At 37.7% G+C, this 18099-nt stretch overlaps 1 protein-coding gene across 24 annotated transcripts in view; it reads left to right on the top strand.

Annotated features, from left to right (window-relative positions):
• The window catches only part of nrxn3a (neurexin 3a), a 300107-nt gene that overhangs the window by 100721 nt on the left and 181287 nt on the right, over positions 1-18099 (top strand). For 12 of the 24 annotated variants that reach the window (XR_016146667.1, XR_016146666.1, XM_089120264.1 and 9 more), the window contains 7 exons: positions 1161-1187; positions 3871-3990; positions 4502-4883; positions 7610-7800; positions 7895-8068; positions 10947-10973; positions 15626-15745. Coding sequence is in view for 22 of the 24 variants with exons in the window: in XM_089120264.1 (XP_088976390.1) it covers positions 1161-1187; positions 3871-3990; positions 4502-4883; positions 7610-7800; positions 7895-8068; positions 10947-10973; positions 15626-15745 (1041 nt within the window). In the remaining 2 variants the exon portion in view is untranslated. The remainder of the gene's footprint in view (positions 1-1160; positions 1188-3870; positions 3991-4501; positions 4884-7609; positions 7801-7894; positions 8069-10946; positions 10974-15625; positions 15746-18099) is intronic. The other 12 variants (XM_039671264.2, XM_089120257.1, XM_039671256.2 and 9 more) reach the window with 3 other exon arrangements.

The following is an 18099-nucleotide window of genomic DNA, read 5'->3' as shown; positions in this document are numbered from 1 at the left end:
CCTATTACTGTTAGATGGGAGATGAGAGAACCTAACTGGTCATTAAGTCACTGTGTCATCATTAAAGGAAGTGCCACTCACACCTCACTGCAAGAAACAGCCTGAGGTTTGACAGTAGGACTGATAATCTGTGACAGCCCAGCCATAGTAGAGACAAACATAGCCCACACACTGTAAACATACTGAAAGAGACAAGAATGTCTTATGACTGCATACACAGAGGAATCATCTGGAATGATTTGACAGCCTGTCAGCAATAAAACACACATCAACTGCATGCATACTCTATGTATATCGCTAGAAGTACTGTACACTCAGGACTTATTCCTATTTGCTAGGATGATGCAGACCAATACAACAAGACCAACACTAATATGTTTATAGAGATTGTAGTATATTTAGTCCTCATTTGAGTGGTCCGATCTCAGGAAGATCTAGTTGGAGGTACAGAGGCCACTGCATGGTGCTGGTGCTTATTGGATCGAGGCTGTTTGCTCCCACTTTTCTGTTGCGGTTGACGACACATGGTAAATCCAGCCACACAGAGCCCAACCCAGTGCATGATGCCATCAAAAGGCAAACTTGAAATCATTATTTTACCATTTTAGTGGCATTAAATTGATCAATATTCAAGAAACATGCCCTGACACCAACTTCTTGCTAAATGTATTTAAGCTATTAAAGCATATTTAGCTAATGAGCTGGTGGGATTTCTATGGGGCAGGACCTTAGATAGTTCAATTAAAATTTTAATAAAATAAAATAAAGCTCTGTGTTGAATAGCCTTTGTGGTTGGTGAGCTCCAAGCGGCCATTTTATAATTTATTTATAAACTAAACATTGCTCATAAGGCATATATCGGTGTTTCCTAATGCTTAAAATTCATTTAGTAGTAAAAAAAAAAATCATTAAATCATGAAGTTGTTTTATTCATAGGCATAATTATGTGCAGTATCTCTAATTCTTGTACTGTTGCTGCTAAACTAGTGATTTTGTGCCGTCTTTACATTCAATTGTAATGTTTTTTTGATTAATACTAAAAAATGGCCGCCTCTTTGCATGTGGACGTCCCCGGAAGGGTGGAATTATTGTTTTTGGATGTCTGCAGCTGTAACCTTGAAGGATGCAATTTCATCTGTCACTTATTTTCCCCCATCTAGACTGTATCAGGATAAACTGTAACTCCAGTAAGTTAACACTCAAGTTTCATTTTGCTCCTAATGATTCTCTTGTTGAAATGAATGTCTTAAGTCTTATGCCTTTTCCTCCATCTAGTCAAGGAGAGTTTGCATCTAGTGAAAGGGTCAGTTGACGTATCTCTCCGATCACGATTACCACGATTATTAAATGGTGGTGACTTAATAATCATGGCTTGTTTTTGATGGCCTATAATTTTCCTGTCATGAAAAATCTATTTTCTACCCTATTAGCATAGTTTATAGAAAGGTCTTAATTTGAACTTAAAAGTTGATGGAATCTTCTAAACTACTTATTTCTAACTTTAGTAAGCAATGCAGTATTTCAGTTTAAAGTATGCATGTATTATTATGAGATATTATTGTGCATGCGGGAAAATGTTTGATAATTTATTTTTCTATTGTGTTGCAATAACGAGTTTGTAATTCAGTGTTTGAAGTCACATTATGAAGTCACCACATGTCAACAATTTGTCCTAAATATGCATACAGACCACGTAAAATCGTACCTTTTTATTATGGCATCTAACTTCAGCTTATTCCAATGATATGATGCAATATGCTTTTTGTCATATTTCTGTTTGTTGGTTTATGTTTGCTGGGGTGTTTTTTTTATCAAACTAATTTTAGCTTATTAATATATGGCTTAATACACAATGTTTTAAACAAAAATTATGCTAAAAGAAATGCATTCAGTTCAGTCATAACTTGCAAAACTTAGGATTGAAGTACATAAATTACTTTGTTCAGAACCTAGCTTAAGTTAGCTATGATATTGTTGATGTTGATATTTTTCACTGTTTTATACTATTATGCCATTAGTAGAGAAACACATTTCTACAGTTTTGGCAAAACCAATGCTTTTACTCAAAAATAGGTCTTGGATTCTCTCTATGACAGTGTTCTGATGTGAAACTAAAAATGTGACGATAAGTTATAGATCATTTTTTTGTAAGAAAAACACTATAATAAAACCATAACCAACGATTTTCTCAATTTAAAAGGTAAGAAGGAATGTTTCATTGCAAATGCCTTATATTTGCATATGTCCATGAATGAAGAATACTGTGAATAAATGACTTGCATGCTTTTTGAATCTTGATAAAAACTATAGTTGTTTGTTCAGGAGCAGTTTCGTATGCTGTTTAGGTGACTATCCTTAAATACTATCCTTCCAGTGGTCTAATAAAACAAACCTTGGAGGTTGGATTCCATGCGACAATCCTTACAAGGAGTGTACAGGAGGTGACTTTAAATACAAAGTGTTTGTGCCAAATGATGAGTGTTGGTGGTGTATTTGAGAGCTGGCCGTATTGGAAAAACCAAGTATCAAGTAGCAAATACTTACATTATGCTAGATTGGTCTCACATCCCTTTACCTGCACCAGTTCACACTTTCAATCACTCAGATTAATATAATGCCACCAATTATAATGATGTGCTTATCAGAGCTATTAGTTTAAAGGCTCTAAGATTATAGAGTACCTGCATACGGCAGTGTAATCTGTGCAGAAAGTCTTTTATACCAGCAACCCTGGTAAGGCGAACTGAGAGATCACTCAGAAAATTGTGCTTTCAAAGTATGATAATTGTTTCTAGGGCTTGTTTTGATCTGTTATTATTATTTTTGGAATGGTGTAAAGAACTCTGAATCTGTGTTGCAACTGTACAGTAGATTAAAGTGCACTAGATATTGTTTTTGGCATGGTATCATGTAGGGATGATCTAATAGACAAGACAAATTGTCCGAACAATGTCAGTGATGGCAGATTGTGAGCTTCATGTTTGTCGAAACTCGTTTATGGCAGTGTTGAATAGGGTGGAGGAGGGTCATATTTTTTCTCAGGTACTACCGCATGCTGGTACATAACACAATTTCCCAAGAGCCAAGAGATTTTGAGGGATGTGGAGCATGATTTAATAGCATGCTCTGAGCTGAATCCAAAACACCTCGCTGCTCTCCTCTGTGACTACTTAACTCCTCAAATGTATTGCATCATAAAAATATACTGCTTTCTTGTATATTAACTCTGGTTCTGACTAAAGGTGAAGCATGTGATGTCTCAATCACTGGTGTTACCAAACAGAACTGTAAAAAATAATGTTTTTAATAATGTATAATGTTCTATCGGTTGAACAAGCATATAGCCCTTCCCAAACGTGAGCTATAGGTTGAGCCAGTGTTGCCAACTTACAAGTTGTCTCTGCCTATTAATACAAAATAAGAAAATTACTTTAAATTGTCATTTTACCTTCAAAATGTCATTTGCCTGAATGCATAAAGCAAGGGGTAGTTTATACATTATCCTGCTAACTTTGAGAACTTTGTCTTTGAGTGTTATATCAAGACCTTTTATGAGTAAAAGCCATTTTATTTTATGGTTATGTTTTAAAGTGATCATTGTGGAAAAAAAAAAAAAAACAGAGGACACAAAATTTGCATAGCATTTTAGTTGAGGCTTATGTTTTTGTGTAATATTCAATAACATCTGCACCAAACCTCTGCTTTCTCTTTTTGTTTAATTATCTATATTGCTAAAATGAATTAACTTATTTGGCACATAATTCAAATTCAAAGCATCAAAAACCATTATCACATTTTCTACATTGAAAGCAAAGGTTTGGTCAGAGACAATTCAGGTTGGCATTAACGTTTCATGACCGTCGTTCTCAGGCAAAGGACCAGAGACACTGTATGCCGGACAAAAACTCAATGATAATGAATGGCATACTGTGCGCGTGATCCGGAGGGGCAAAAGCTACAAGCTAACGGTTGACGATGACGTAGCAGAAGGTACTATCCTTGGTCCTCAATCTGAAAGACAACACAATTCTTGATGGGTTATTGTACAGTATGTGAGCAACTATAGATGATTCATGCATATTACTTAAAGCACTTTTGTTGCAAGAAACTGAAGACATATATATGTGAACGGTTTTGAGATTGCAAGTTTTAGGCTTTCACTACAAATTGTGTGGGTTTTATAAATTGTGGGAAATAGTACGTATACATCCAGTTTGTTTGGCAAACTGCATCAGCGTATACATTGCTTCTTCAGTTGTTCTCAGTCAAACACTACTTTTGTGTTTCACAGCAATACAATACATACATTTAGTTCAGGTTCATTGCTATGCTGACGTGATGTAGGACTCAATCTTTGTGTTTGTGACTCTCAGTGCTTGAATAAGGGTTTTGGTGTATGTCACTGTATTTGAATTCCTGAACAGCAGTGTAATATTGTTTAAGGGTGTAGTATAGCAGCATTTTTTTCTTGTTTTCCTTTCCAACCTGCTGTGGTTTGTAGGTCAGATGGTGGGCGATCACACCCGGTTAGAGTTCCACAACATTGAGACGGGCGTGATGACGGAGCGGCGTTTCGTCTCCATGATCCCCTCCAGCTTCATCGGTCACCTGCAGAGCCTGAAGTTCAATGGCATGCTGTACATCGACCTGTGCAAGAACGGTGATATCGACTACTGCGAGCTCAACGCTCGCTTCGGCATGCGCTCCATCATCGCAGACCCTGTGACGTTCAAGTCAAAGAGCAGTTACCTGAGTCTAGCGACCTTGCAGGCTTACACATCCATGCACCTTTTCTTCCAGTTCAAGACAACCTCTCCGGACGGATTCATCCTCTTTAACAGCGGGGATGGAAGTGATTTCATTGCTGTAGAGCTGGTGAAAGGGTAAGCCTGTTGAAGTAGTCAGTTACCTATTTTTACTGTGCCAGTAAAAGTGTTTACAAGGTAACAAGCTGATTCAATGAACACATAAGAGGAAGAACCTGCCTAAACAATGTCATCTGGAGTTGTTGGCATTAAACCAAGGTGTACAGTGCCAATCTAATGTGTACAATGCGACAAGTAAACTAGAAATCTGTGAGCTAAACTAAATATTCTGTTTTTTACAGGTAATATATATATATATATATATATATATATATATATATATATATATATATATTGACATAAACTTAAACAATTGTTTTGACCAATATTTTTTTACAGATATTTACTTTTTTAATTTATTTTTTTAACTTAATCAATTATCGGTTCTTTAATATTGAGGCCACTCATAAATTACACCATTTAATGGACCAAAAAAATAGTCACAGTTAAACTTAATATACAATTTCAGATAAATATTATTATTCTCTTACGAGAGTACTCATGTTGCGTAAGCTAGCTTTCGCTATGGTAACCCAATTTAAAACGCTGTGCTTGCTAAATCTAACACCACAATGACCCAAGGGCGAGCGCCCTGAGCTCATATGATATGGGGATATAAAAAGCAAACATTAGGTTTGGGCTTAATAAGAATTATATAAGGCGAACATGGTTACCTTAAATGCAAAGAGGGTGCTTAACAATGTATAAGAGTCAGGAGAGGCAATAGTCTGCCTGAACTGAATACTTTGCAGTCTGCAGAAGCGAGTCCGGCAGAACTAAGCGGATAAACTAAACTGGCAACAGTCTAGCTTGGATTTTGGGAACGTCCAGGTTATAGAAGCTTATAAATGTAGATGGAGAGGCCCAGCCTGCCACCATACAGATATCGTGAAGGGAAATCCCACTGGACCATGCCCACAAAGAGTCATGCCTGTAGTGGAATGATCTCTGACACCCAGATGGCAACGAAGGCTCTTAGATGTATAAGCCAGTGAGATAGCATCCACTATCCACCTGGAAAGGCTATGTTTCGAGGCAGCTAGATCTTTAAACCGGCCACCAAACGAAACAAAGAGCTGTCCTGACCATCTGAAAGCAGCCGAGCGTTCCACGTAAATTCTCAGGGCCCTGACCGGGCAAAGGAGATTCACGTCAGACTCGCAGTCAGATCCGAAGAGGGCTGACAGGGAGATGACTTGCCCTCTGAAAGGAGTGGCAAGTACTTTGAGGACATAATGTCTTGGTTTGAGGATGACCTAAGAGTCATTAGGCCGAAACTCAAGTGAGTCACCCACCCACTTGACTGAGGCGATAGCCACCAGAAAGGCGGTTTTCAATGAGAGATACTTAAGGTCCACAGACTGTAGAGGTTCGAAAGTGGCACCCGTCATGGCCTCCAGGACCAAGGAAATGTTCCATATGGGAACCGAGAGGGGACAAGGAGGGTTCATCCTTCTAGCTCCCCTGAGGAAGCGGACTACAAGGTTGTTCCTACACAGTGACTGGCCATGCAAATGTTTGATAAACGCAGCAATAGCCACCACATATACCTTGAGCATGGATGAGGATCTACCCTTATCCAAGAGCTCCTAGGAAGGAGAGAACCTCCGACACCCAACAATCTTATGGATCCAGATTGCGATCCTACACATGCAGAGCCCAAAGCTTGGGTCGTGGGTGCCAAATCACTCCTAAACGGGACAGGCTATGGAGCCAAGCTCTGAAACTACATCAGCTCCGGAAACCAAACTTGTTTCGGCCAGAACCGAAGCTACTAGAAGCACAGAGGAACCATTCTCCCTAATACATGCTTTTCCTCCGATCACGTTGATTACCTGTGGTAACAACGTGATCGGAGGGAAAGCATAGAGACGATTCTTTGTGAAACATATTGGACACGGAGCGTTGTATTGAGACGCAAAGAGGTCAACTTCAGCTGTGCCAAAGGTGTCCCACAACAGCTGAACTGCCTGAGGGTGGAAGAACTATTCCCCTGTGGGAACTTTGTCCCTGGACAGCCTGTCTGGACCACATTCAGATGGCCTGGCACATGCACCACTCTCAGCGAGAGTAGGTTGTGCTGAACCCATACAAGGAGGTGTTCTAACAGTGCATGAAGGTTCCATGATCTCAGACCGCCCTGGCGATCTATGAAGGAAACCACCAACATGTTGTTCCCCCCCTTTAGAAGGGGAAGAAAAAACCGTAAGGCGTTCTCGACCACCTTCATCTCTAGTCTTGGAACCTATTTTATTGGACTCCTTAAAAACAAAAATGCACAGGTTGATACCGAATATGTCATTATTGCTGTAACAGAAGCAAAATTATGGGCCTCTCATGTATGTTTGGCATTTTGTTTTTTTTTATTATTATTTATTTTTTATTTTTTTTATGTGTGTATATAAGATATAAAATGTGATCTCACTTGTGTCTTAGGATAAATTTATTTCTATGGCCCTAAGGTATCTCCATACCAAAGGGGACCTTTGCATCATGACTTGAAGTCAAAACCATGACTTGAAGTCACTTAACCTCCCTACAATATGTCTTTGTTGTTGAAATGATGTAGCTATTATTGAGTCAAAAATACAAAATTTATTACATTAATTAAAAAAATGTTTCTGTTTATTGGTTATTATGTTCATTGTTTTTGTTTACAAAACTGCTGAAACAGTTGGGGATGCAATTTAGGTATGGCATTTCGACTTTCTCATTAAACTGAGCTTCACTTTTCCATCTTTTAGGTACATACATTATGTGTTTGATCTCGGCAACGGGCCCAATGTAATCAAGGGTAACAGTGACCGAGCTCTCCATGACAACCAGTGGCATAACGTTGTCATCACTAGAGACAACAGTAATGTCCACACACTCAAAGTCGATGCCAAGTTAGTGAGTCAAGTCGTCAATGGCGCTAAAAATCTGGACCTTAAAGGTATGTAAACAGTTAAAATGCATATATTCTCACACACACGATCATGATGTAATGATTAACATATTTTACCCCGCTGTCTATTCTATCTGTTCAGGTGACCTCTACATCGCTGGATTGGGGCCCAACATGTATAACAGCCTGCCCAAACTCGTGGCCTCCAGGGACGGCTTTATGGGTTGCCTGGCATCTGTAGACCTGAACGGTCGACTCCCCGACCTCATAAACGACGCCTTGTTCCGAAGCGGTCAGATTGAGCGAGGATGCGAAGGTACAACCTCTTACAACTCTAGCTCGAGGAGCCCGTTCTTTCTCATGAATGCAAACAGTAGTTCCACCTCCACCTCACTGAGCCACCACAGCATCTTTCTCACCCTGCTTGTCTCATCTCTCACCCAGCCAGCTCTCTGTTGAGCCCACTTGCTGCTTAATATTCTTATTGGCCACATTGGTCATGCTAGGATCAGCCAAGTCTTCGTTTGTATCAATTAGTGACATTTTTGTGAACATACTTACAGAGAGAACATTTACATTGCAGTATTTGTGTCAAGGTGAACTTCATGCATTTGATCTGATGTGTTTTGACCTTAAACCATTCAAAATAAAACAAGATTATGGGTAGATATTATGTAATTATGACGACAACTGTGTTGTACAGTAATATGCACTACAGTTTAAGAAAAAAAAAAGATTTAAAATTAATATTTTTAATTGGCGGGCATGCATTAAATTGATCAAAAGTGACAGTTAAGATATGTTTAGTGTTATGAAATATTTCTATTTCAAATAAATGCTTTTCTTTTCAACTTTTAAAGAATCCAAAAATGGTATGGTTTCCACACAGACATTAAGCAGCACAACTGTTTACATCAATTTTGAAACATTATATATATATATATATATATATATAATTATCTATAAATACACACACACACACACACACAAATACACACACTACGAAATGTATTAAAATGGTTATTTTTTTGTACTGTATCTTTGATCAAATAAATGCAGCCTTTGGTTATCATAAGAACATTAATAATCTTTGTTCAAAAACGTTAAATATTTTTAAACTTTTAAAAACATTAAGCTTTTGAACAGTAGTGTATATATAATATGAAAAAATTTATTAAAATGTTTATTTGTAAAATATTAAAAAAAAAATATATCTCTAAATATATTGGATGGGAGTGAAATAAACATTATCATGTATGAAATAATTGCATAATAAAAGTATCTGTGCATTTGAATAAAATATTTAATTCCATATAATTGCAATCGTATACAAAATAAAAAATAAATAAATAAATAAAGACTTGAAAATCCTTCAACATCATAATTTGCAAAAAAATATTTTGAAAGACAAATTTGACATTTTTCAATGTCCAATATAGGATGGTCATATAACCAGCATCAAAATGTTGTATTGTATGTTACATGCCAAACTTGTTACAAAAAAGAACACAGATCACTTGAAATCCACAAAGAATATTTCTTCACTAACTCATTGCTAACATCCATTTTCGTAAGTAGATGAGATATCTGCCATATTTCAATGCATGCTTATATCTTTGTTTTCTGTACATTTATTGTGTAGGGTTGGTTATTTTTTAGTTTTTTGTAAGTCTTTCGATTTTTGTTCTCAGTGTTCTCTTTTTCTTTATTTGATTCATTATAGTTTTGTTTGAGTAAAACTTTGTGTATGAACATTTTCTTGCTTGTCCATCTATCACAAAATTAATTGTTCGTCACATTTCCATCATCCATCACATCTCAATGTTGTCTTGAACAAAAAGCCTCCTTTTTATGTTGAGTATGCTACATGTTGCACTTACATGTTGTTGAACAAAGAATAAAATCATATCAACCTAAATCGTTTGGTCTTTTGTTGTATCATCTTTACGTTTCTTGAGTCCATGGCGTGGATGTAAAATGTCAGCATGCTTGATTATCGGATACAGAAGTCTGGGACTGTTTTCCAAAGACAAAAAGTTTACAAACACCACAGGCTTTAACTGATATGAAAATGTCTTTTCATTTAATGGTTTAATGTCAAAACATTTAAAACTAGGCCAATATATTCTATACATTGTTAACCTATACATTATGTGATCAGACATAAAAGAAGAATTTGCTCAAAATTGAACATTTAATCCTACACATTTCCAGGACACAAGCTGCCACCAGATTTTCTGATGTAACCGACTTGCTTCAATACATATCTTTAAGATGTATCTGTCATATCTGTTGTATCAGAGACATATCCGACACCATTTGAATTCAGTTCTTCATTTCATACATGAATAGAACAACTTTGTGTGTGTGTGTGTGTGTTTTACGTTTATCTCTCCCGCACAGCTTCCAAAAGTGAACGTGAGTAGGTTTTTCTGTTCACAGCCCAGCATGAAAGAAACATCACTCTGTACTGTATGTGCACAGTAAAACTGTAAGCCGTGTATGGAATGGGTCCACAATGGCAACAGAATTAGTGCTGGTTCATGATGGCAATGAATGCTCCTTTCTGTTGTAATGAAGCTTTTCATCCACCAGATGGCAATGATGCACCTGTGCTTAGGAAGGCGAGGGCTCGATTACACGCTGCAGTATTGCAGGGGAACATTTTGTTTTCTGTGAATGCAACATCATTAAAATGTCCCCTCTCTAACCACTTGCTTTATACAATCTTAGCAATTCCTGTTGATTCACATTAGCATTAGTAACATTATCATGCCCCGTTTTGTGCATCTGAAAGTCATTTTAACATGTTTGCTGTCAGAACAATGGACAAGAATAGAATATGCAAAGGAAACCTGTTTTTGTTTTTTTTCTGCATGTTGGCTGATTATATCTAAACTGTAAATTAGATCATTTGTCAGGCACACGTTCATCAGCATACTGCAGTTTTTATTTTTATTTCATTTGCAACTGAAGACTTTCACTTTTATTCTAAATCAACGCATCAGTTTCATTACTATTATTATTAATAGCATTATTTTGAACCGATGGTATGGTAAGTCAAGAGTGCAAACCCTTCCTAAGAATGGTAAAGCATGTCCTGTTAGTAAAGCCTTTGCTTTATTAACAGAAGCCATCGACCACGTTCTTACCTGTTTGATTGTTTTCGCTTTTCTGTTTCTTGCTTTACAAAGTTGGTTTCACCAAAGCAGATCTACAAGGTATATAAGGTTCAATTCCATTCCATTCAAGCTGCTGTTTGTCTTGTGCCGGTTTTGTTTTGTACTTTTCCCAATACCCAGACATAAAGCGGACAATGGCTGGTTCACTGTAACAATGTCTTGGTATAAAATGGTTCACTTCTTTCTAAAATACAATGCCCTTGTGTTTATCTCTGAAGGTTGTGAGACTTGCAAAGTGAGAAGAGAAAAGTAATGATTGCAACTGAGAGTCTGCATTAATAAAACATGAGCCCTCCTGTATAATTAAGTCCCCATGTCCTGTTTTGCTGTATCTGGTCTTGTTTCTTTCTCTCTCTTTTTTTTTTTTTTTTTTTTTTTTTTACACTAATGACATTCAGCTGAGAGAGGAATCTGGCTTAGGAGAATCCATTAAATATCTCACCATGGGTTACTTCTCGCCTGTCTTTAGAAGCACTGAACAGCAATATGATTAGCAAAATAATTAATAGAATTAGCATGAAATTCCATCTGGAAATGTCGGCACGCTACCGTAGACTTTAAACTCGGATAGCGTCCCACTGAGCATATAAACTCGGGACAGATGTGATTTTGACTTTATTATTTAAGCAATATCACAAATAGGAGTGCTTTTTGTTTAAGTGTATATCGTTGCCGCTGTTATTTAGCTGTAGGTAAAAAGGTTATTTTGTTTTTTACTCCAGTATTGTTTTGGTCATTCCTGTTATGCAGTCCTGTTTCACTTGTGATAAAAGACAAGTAGGTAACACTTTACTTGAAGGGGTGTGCGTAAGACTAGCATGACACCTTTCTAACCATGAATATGAAATAGGGTTTATGCATGTTTATGACAACTGTCATTAAGTGTCTTTCGCTCAATAATGACATTTTGAATGCAAAAATGACATTGTTTAAGATGTCTTTGACATCTTGACATAAACCATAACATCATAACCTGTCAGTGTCTTTGTCATGACAAATTAAATTTGTCATTAAAATATTATAATGGCTTCATGACAGCCAATGTCAAAACCAACCACCTGACAGTTTAATGTAATGTTAAAGGTCCAATATGTAAGAAATTTGTAGTAAAATATCCAAAAATCACTTGCACAGTGTGATATATTTCCTGCAGTTGTGTACTTACAATATCCCAAAAGTCTCCAAAGTTCTTTTATTTCAGAGAAATTCCCATTTTAAATAAGTGGCTGTCCCGGAAAAAAAATGTTGCTTGTCAATGACGCAGTTTCCGCTCGTACTGCTAGCCATTACGTAACCATGGCGACAGACACGTGGACAACTGCGTAGTGAGTAACGTTTAAGGCCAATTTTTTACTTCTGCGTAGGGTGCGCGCAGTAGGTAGAGCATAGCATACGCACAGACGCATCCCATACCGCGTACCCTTCGCAACTTCACCTCCTCAAACATGTAACTACACGTTGCGACGATGCGGACCGCAAGATCGGTGATTGGCCGGCTTGGTAGCATCGCATTTCCTCCTACGCATTTCCGCACGTACCATCTCACGCATTTCCACACGTACCGTCTCCTCCGACGTCTTCTCTCATTTCTGCTTTTCAGTTTTAGTAATTTCACTAAAATTAACTGTTTTTCCACCTCAATAAGCTCCAACTTCAACATGATCCGCTCTTTTTCAGTCGCTATTGCTTGTAGTAACCTAGCCGCGAGGAATCTAAACACAGTGGAACATTAAAACCCTCCGCAGCCAACTAGCATTTCGGAGCAGTACTGCAGAGCAACCAAGACCAGAACGCAGAAGTATAAGGCCTTGTTATACTCGAAGGGCACGCGGCAAAAATGACGTCATTGTGGTGTGGGCGGTCGTGCGCCTAGGGTCCGCAAGACCCCATGGCGCCTGGCGGTGTGCACGGCACTTTTTGTAACTTTGTGCGCGGCGCCACATCCGAAAATGGACGACTACGAGCCGAATCTGGCCGAACTGGTACGATCTGTACCAGCATGTTTATGATCCTTCTATACACAGGGACGTTTGCATTGATGGACGACCATAACATCTCATTTTGTGAACAGGAACACATTTGCATTAAGCACCTAGTTTGCACTTGTCTAAAGTAATTGGTCACATCTACAAAATAAGCCTACAATAGCAGAATTAAGCCCTGCTGGTAAAATTAAAGTTTAAACACTCTCCAGTAAGGCTTCAGTTGTTTTAGTGTAAAGTAGCCTACAATAAACCTACTGCATTTACTATTTTATGAATTAGCAATTAATAAACTACTATTAAACGGCAAACTACTTCTTCACTGCTGATTCCTGGTGGTTTAGAGGAGAATTACTCCCGAGTTCGTTCCTCTGTCGTTTCACAGAATAGCACAACGGCGAGCGCATCAAGTATAAACGCCTCGTCCGTTTGGAGAGGCCCGCGCGCAGCTCAGCGGAGACCGGCGCTCGTGCGGACGAGTCGAATATAATGCTCACAACGGCGTCTAGTGCGTAGCCCTCGCCGTACACTACGGCGTGCCCTCGACGCAGAAGTATAAATTGGCCTTTAGCGGCACCAAGTTCTTGTTTCGTTCAAACATAGAGCATGGCAAGCAGACTTTGGGACAAACAAGAAGAACTAAGATGAGGATCCATATCAGCGTGATATTTTTGAGAAGCCGAGAGGTAGCGTCCGAGACAGACTTCCACTCGACAGAGAGTTGGCGTCCGCTACTAAATTGTAGGCTACTTGACAGAACTTCACGAGTCACGACTTTACAGCTTTATTAGACAGGTGAGCAAATGTACATAAAACAAATCAATGTTGTAACGTTAGCTTGACATGATGAAATGTTAGAATATGGTCAGTATGTTATTCTTATGTTGATCTAAAGTTAGCTGCTATAATTAATAACTGACACGTAGAATAACATTATAACTTTCAACACACATTAAATGCCGTTTAGTGTGATAGTGTAACGTTATACCAAGTAGAACAGCGCTGCGTTTCCCTCACAAGTTTAATTCATCTAACTTAATAAACTGACCCGTGTGAGTAATTCAGTAGGCTACTTGCATGTAGTTCAATATAGGATGAATTTCCGTATTACTGTAGGCCTATGTCAAGTTGTCTCTGACAGGTTATGATGTAGCCTGGTTTATGTCAAGTTATCATAAAGACATCTCAAACAATGTCATATTTGCATTAAAAATGTCATAATTGAGCAAATGACACTTAATGACAGTTGTCATAAGTATGTATAAAACTTCCTTCATATTGCATGATTATGAAGGTGCCATGTCTTATGCACTCCCCTTCAAGTAAAATGTTATCGAAAATTAGCTATAAAAATAATTCCTGAGTTTATTATATTACTCAGTATAAAAACATACACTACCATTCGGAAGTTGAGAGTCAGTGCGATTTCTTTTTATTTTATTTTATTTATTTTTTTTACAAGAAATTTAAATTCTTGAGCAGGAAATCAGCATTGTAGAATGAGGATCGTGTGACAGTGTAGACTTGTCAAGGATGATGGAAAATACAGCTTTGCATACCAGGAACAAAATTACATTTTAATATAAAAATATATATTGTGATAATATTTCACAATACTGTATTGTTTATTTGATAAAATAACTGAATTACTTAAATTTCTTTTACAAACCTTACTGACCCCAAACTTTTGATCAGTAATGAGAATATGACAATGTACTGCATAATATGGATGACCCTTATCAGCACTTTTTAAACTCTGCTTGTTTAGTCAAATTAGTGGACTGGAACTAAGTTGTTTAATCTAATGCTCCTCAAACATGTAAATATGTACAACAAAAATCTGTACAACAAAAATGCTCTAATTCTCTCTGAACTAAAGGACAGTTTACATAATGATATGTTTGAACTAATGTGCTATATGACTGAACAACATATAGGCTCACTGTCATTATTCTCTCAGATTTTCAAGTCGATATCACATTTGCCATTTTGATAGCCAAAATTGGGGTGAATCATTTTATGTTGAACTTTTACATAGTACTGAAGTTGCACTTTGCATTGCACAGTAAATGCGCTTTTAGCCTTCTTTGCCTCCCCCTTTTGTTAAACTCAACTTTATGTTTGTGGTTAACCTCTTGTTTTCGCAGTTGTATTTCACAAGAAAAAAATGCACTCAAAACCAGTTTGTTTGCAATTATCATGTTTACACGGTTAATTCAGTGGGAATGCATTCTTCCTCTAAATTGGGTAATGAGCTCTATTGTTCTTGCTGCATTCCCTCAAAATGAACCCTAGTGTGCCAAAACACTTGATGTGTTTGGAACACACTCAACTTGACTGCACGTGGCTGGTGTGCACACTATTGTTGTTAACATGTGTAACAATAGTGCATACTGGACTATGTACACATCTCGCTATTAAATGTTGTCATTGACCTTTGTTCCCCTGTGCAGATGTGAGAAAGTTCATGCTTGGCCCTATGTCTGAATCTTCTTTTGTAACAAGCAGTGTTGAATATGTCTAGGATATTACTAAAATCCAGTCGTTGAAATGGAATGCCACGTTTGTTCAACAGCTTTCGGGATGTTTTTTGAGTACCTCTACTAACCCAAACTGCATGTATACTGTAACACACACACCTGCATGGTACCTTAACAAATGACGGGATGTTTGCCCCCAGTATTACATTGCTCTGCTTTGCTACCATAGGTCCTAGCACTACATGCCAAGAAGACTCCTGTGCCAACATGGGGATCTGCATCCAGCAATGGGAGAACTACACCTGTGACTGTTCAATGACCTCCTACACTGGGCCGCAGTGTAATGACCGTAAGTCACCCTCCGCCTCGTGCCGTTTCCACATCCTCTCTTTCTCTTGTTTATTTCGCTCTTCGTTTCACTTGTTTACGCAATTTTAATGATCACAGGGACCCACTCTTTGACAGATTAATTGAGCACGCTGTAATCCACATAGCAAATGTTACACAAACACTAATGGTTTTTGGTTGCACAAAAGCTTACACAAAAGCTCATACATTACAGACACACACACACACAAACACACACACACATTGCATTCAGCATTCATGTTCTGAAGACCCGTTTGAAGACAACAAAGGTACGTGTTGTTCACTACTTTCTGATGCTGGTAAAATATGCTGCATATTTTTAATATTTAAAAATTCTCTACAAATTATTGATTTGTGTGTGTATAAATTATTGTATAAATATGTGTATATAATATATATATATATATATATATATATATATTCAATAATGTATAAATAATAATGAATATATAAAATTATAAATAAATAATAATATAATAAATTGCTAAAATATTACAAAAAAGATTTATTTTATATTTCATATTAATTATATATATATATATATATATATATATATATATATATTTCACATTTTAAATATTTTATAAAATTCTCTAAAAAAATATAATTTATTTTACAACATTAAAATACTACACAGTGACTACAAGAGAAGGAATAGTGGCCCCAAAAAGGGTTTGAACAATTAACCCACATAAAAAAACAACAACAAAAAAAAAACAAAAAAACAAATATTATAATAATTTCATGTGGCAACTTTATCAACTGAAAAATCACCAGGCGATCATTTTGGTTTAAAAAATGACTTGCAAAGAGTTAGTTCTGCGACAAGGTCCTTTTGTTTGCTAATGCATTGATTTGATCTGGTTTATGACATTTATGATGCCACTATATTGTGTTATATTTATCAAGAATTGTTAAGTGTGATATTAGTAAAGGTCTGATTGAAGATGCCATGAAACTCCTAACCATCAGAGAGACAAAATCATTAAGTCTGCTCACAACCGGCCCTTAAAGTTCAAATCCTTAATCACTACACTGAAATCTTAATGGATTTAATCAGATGTGATTACGTAAACGGTGGGTGTCGAGACTAAAAATATGATAACACTGCATTGGTAGGCCTATATCACAGGAAACGGTTGATCTATTCAGATGAAACTTTACTTTACAGATCAACATGTATCATATCTGTCCAAAAAGCCCCGGAGAACCAGAATCAATCAACAACAATGCACTTCTACCGTGAGCAGTCGCTCTTCATTCTATAGTCATAATGATGTCATTCTTTTGACATCACTGCCACAATAAAAGGTGTTATCTTGAGTCGGTGGAGATAAACACCATCCCTACAGACACAGAAAGCGCCTCGGTGAGAATGTGATATGACTGTGATTGCCTTCCTCCCCTACACCGCAAGAACAACACAGTTGACCTTCCTGAGATTGAAGACTGACATGCATAATAGTACGCTAGTCTGCTGCTTTGACACCTCGTGTCTTTGTGAGGGGCAGCAGTGAATCAAAAGTATGTTAGTGAAGATAGGGACAGACTTAATTGAATAATGCAGCAAGAGTGATGTGTGTTTGTCGGCTTTGTCAGTCTGGGAGAATATCTGACTTGCTGCTGTATGGGAATGAAATCAAAGGACTGTGTTATTTTGTAGCCTCACCATAATCCGTGCTTCTATTCTTAGGGATATGATAGCTTACTGGTTTAGTATTCAGTCAGGTATTGTGCTATACGCAGATTTCAGGGGCGTTTCCTCCGAGGAGGCACTGCCTGCATAAAACATATTACAAAAATAAAACAACGCAGCTAAATGTGACATTAGAAAGTGCATAAATCACTTGTTTTTTTCTAAATTAACTGTCCAACAGCAACACCAGCGGGTAAAGCTACAGTGGGAGGTTGTGTATATCTTGCCTCTCCTGAGCCCTTTGAGTTTTTACAGACCCCCTAAAGTGCGCGCTGGGTTTGGTGGGGGGGTAATTGAGAACGAATGGGGGGAAGTCACGTGAGGAGGTAATGCCTCAATCGTGCTATGATGAGATATCACGTCACAGGAGTCTGAGGACAACAGCGTCAGATCTGATGTTAGGATGCTGACTGCGATCGCGTAACCCGCCCAAACCACTAACCCTACCCTTCACTATAACTTCACTATAGCCTTAAAGACTCTTTAAGCTCCACCCCTACACCGTTGTGAGACTGCTGTCCTGCTGCTGTTGTCCTGCTGTTGTCCTGCTGTTGTTCTGGAAATAGTTATTATTGGCTAGGCTTGGTTGTGATTGGATACGATTGGTTCGTGCGATAGTAAGGAGCCACTTTGTCACA

This window comes from Pimephales promelas, chromosome 15, assembly GCF_988280905.1.
Source record: "Pimephales promelas chromosome 15, fPimPro1.hap1.1, whole genome shotgun sequence".
Classification (NCBI taxonomy): domain Eukaryota; kingdom Metazoa; phylum Chordata; class Actinopteri; order Cypriniformes; family Leuciscidae; genus Pimephales; species Pimephales promelas.
This window is presented reverse-complemented; position numbering and strand designations above follow the sequence as displayed.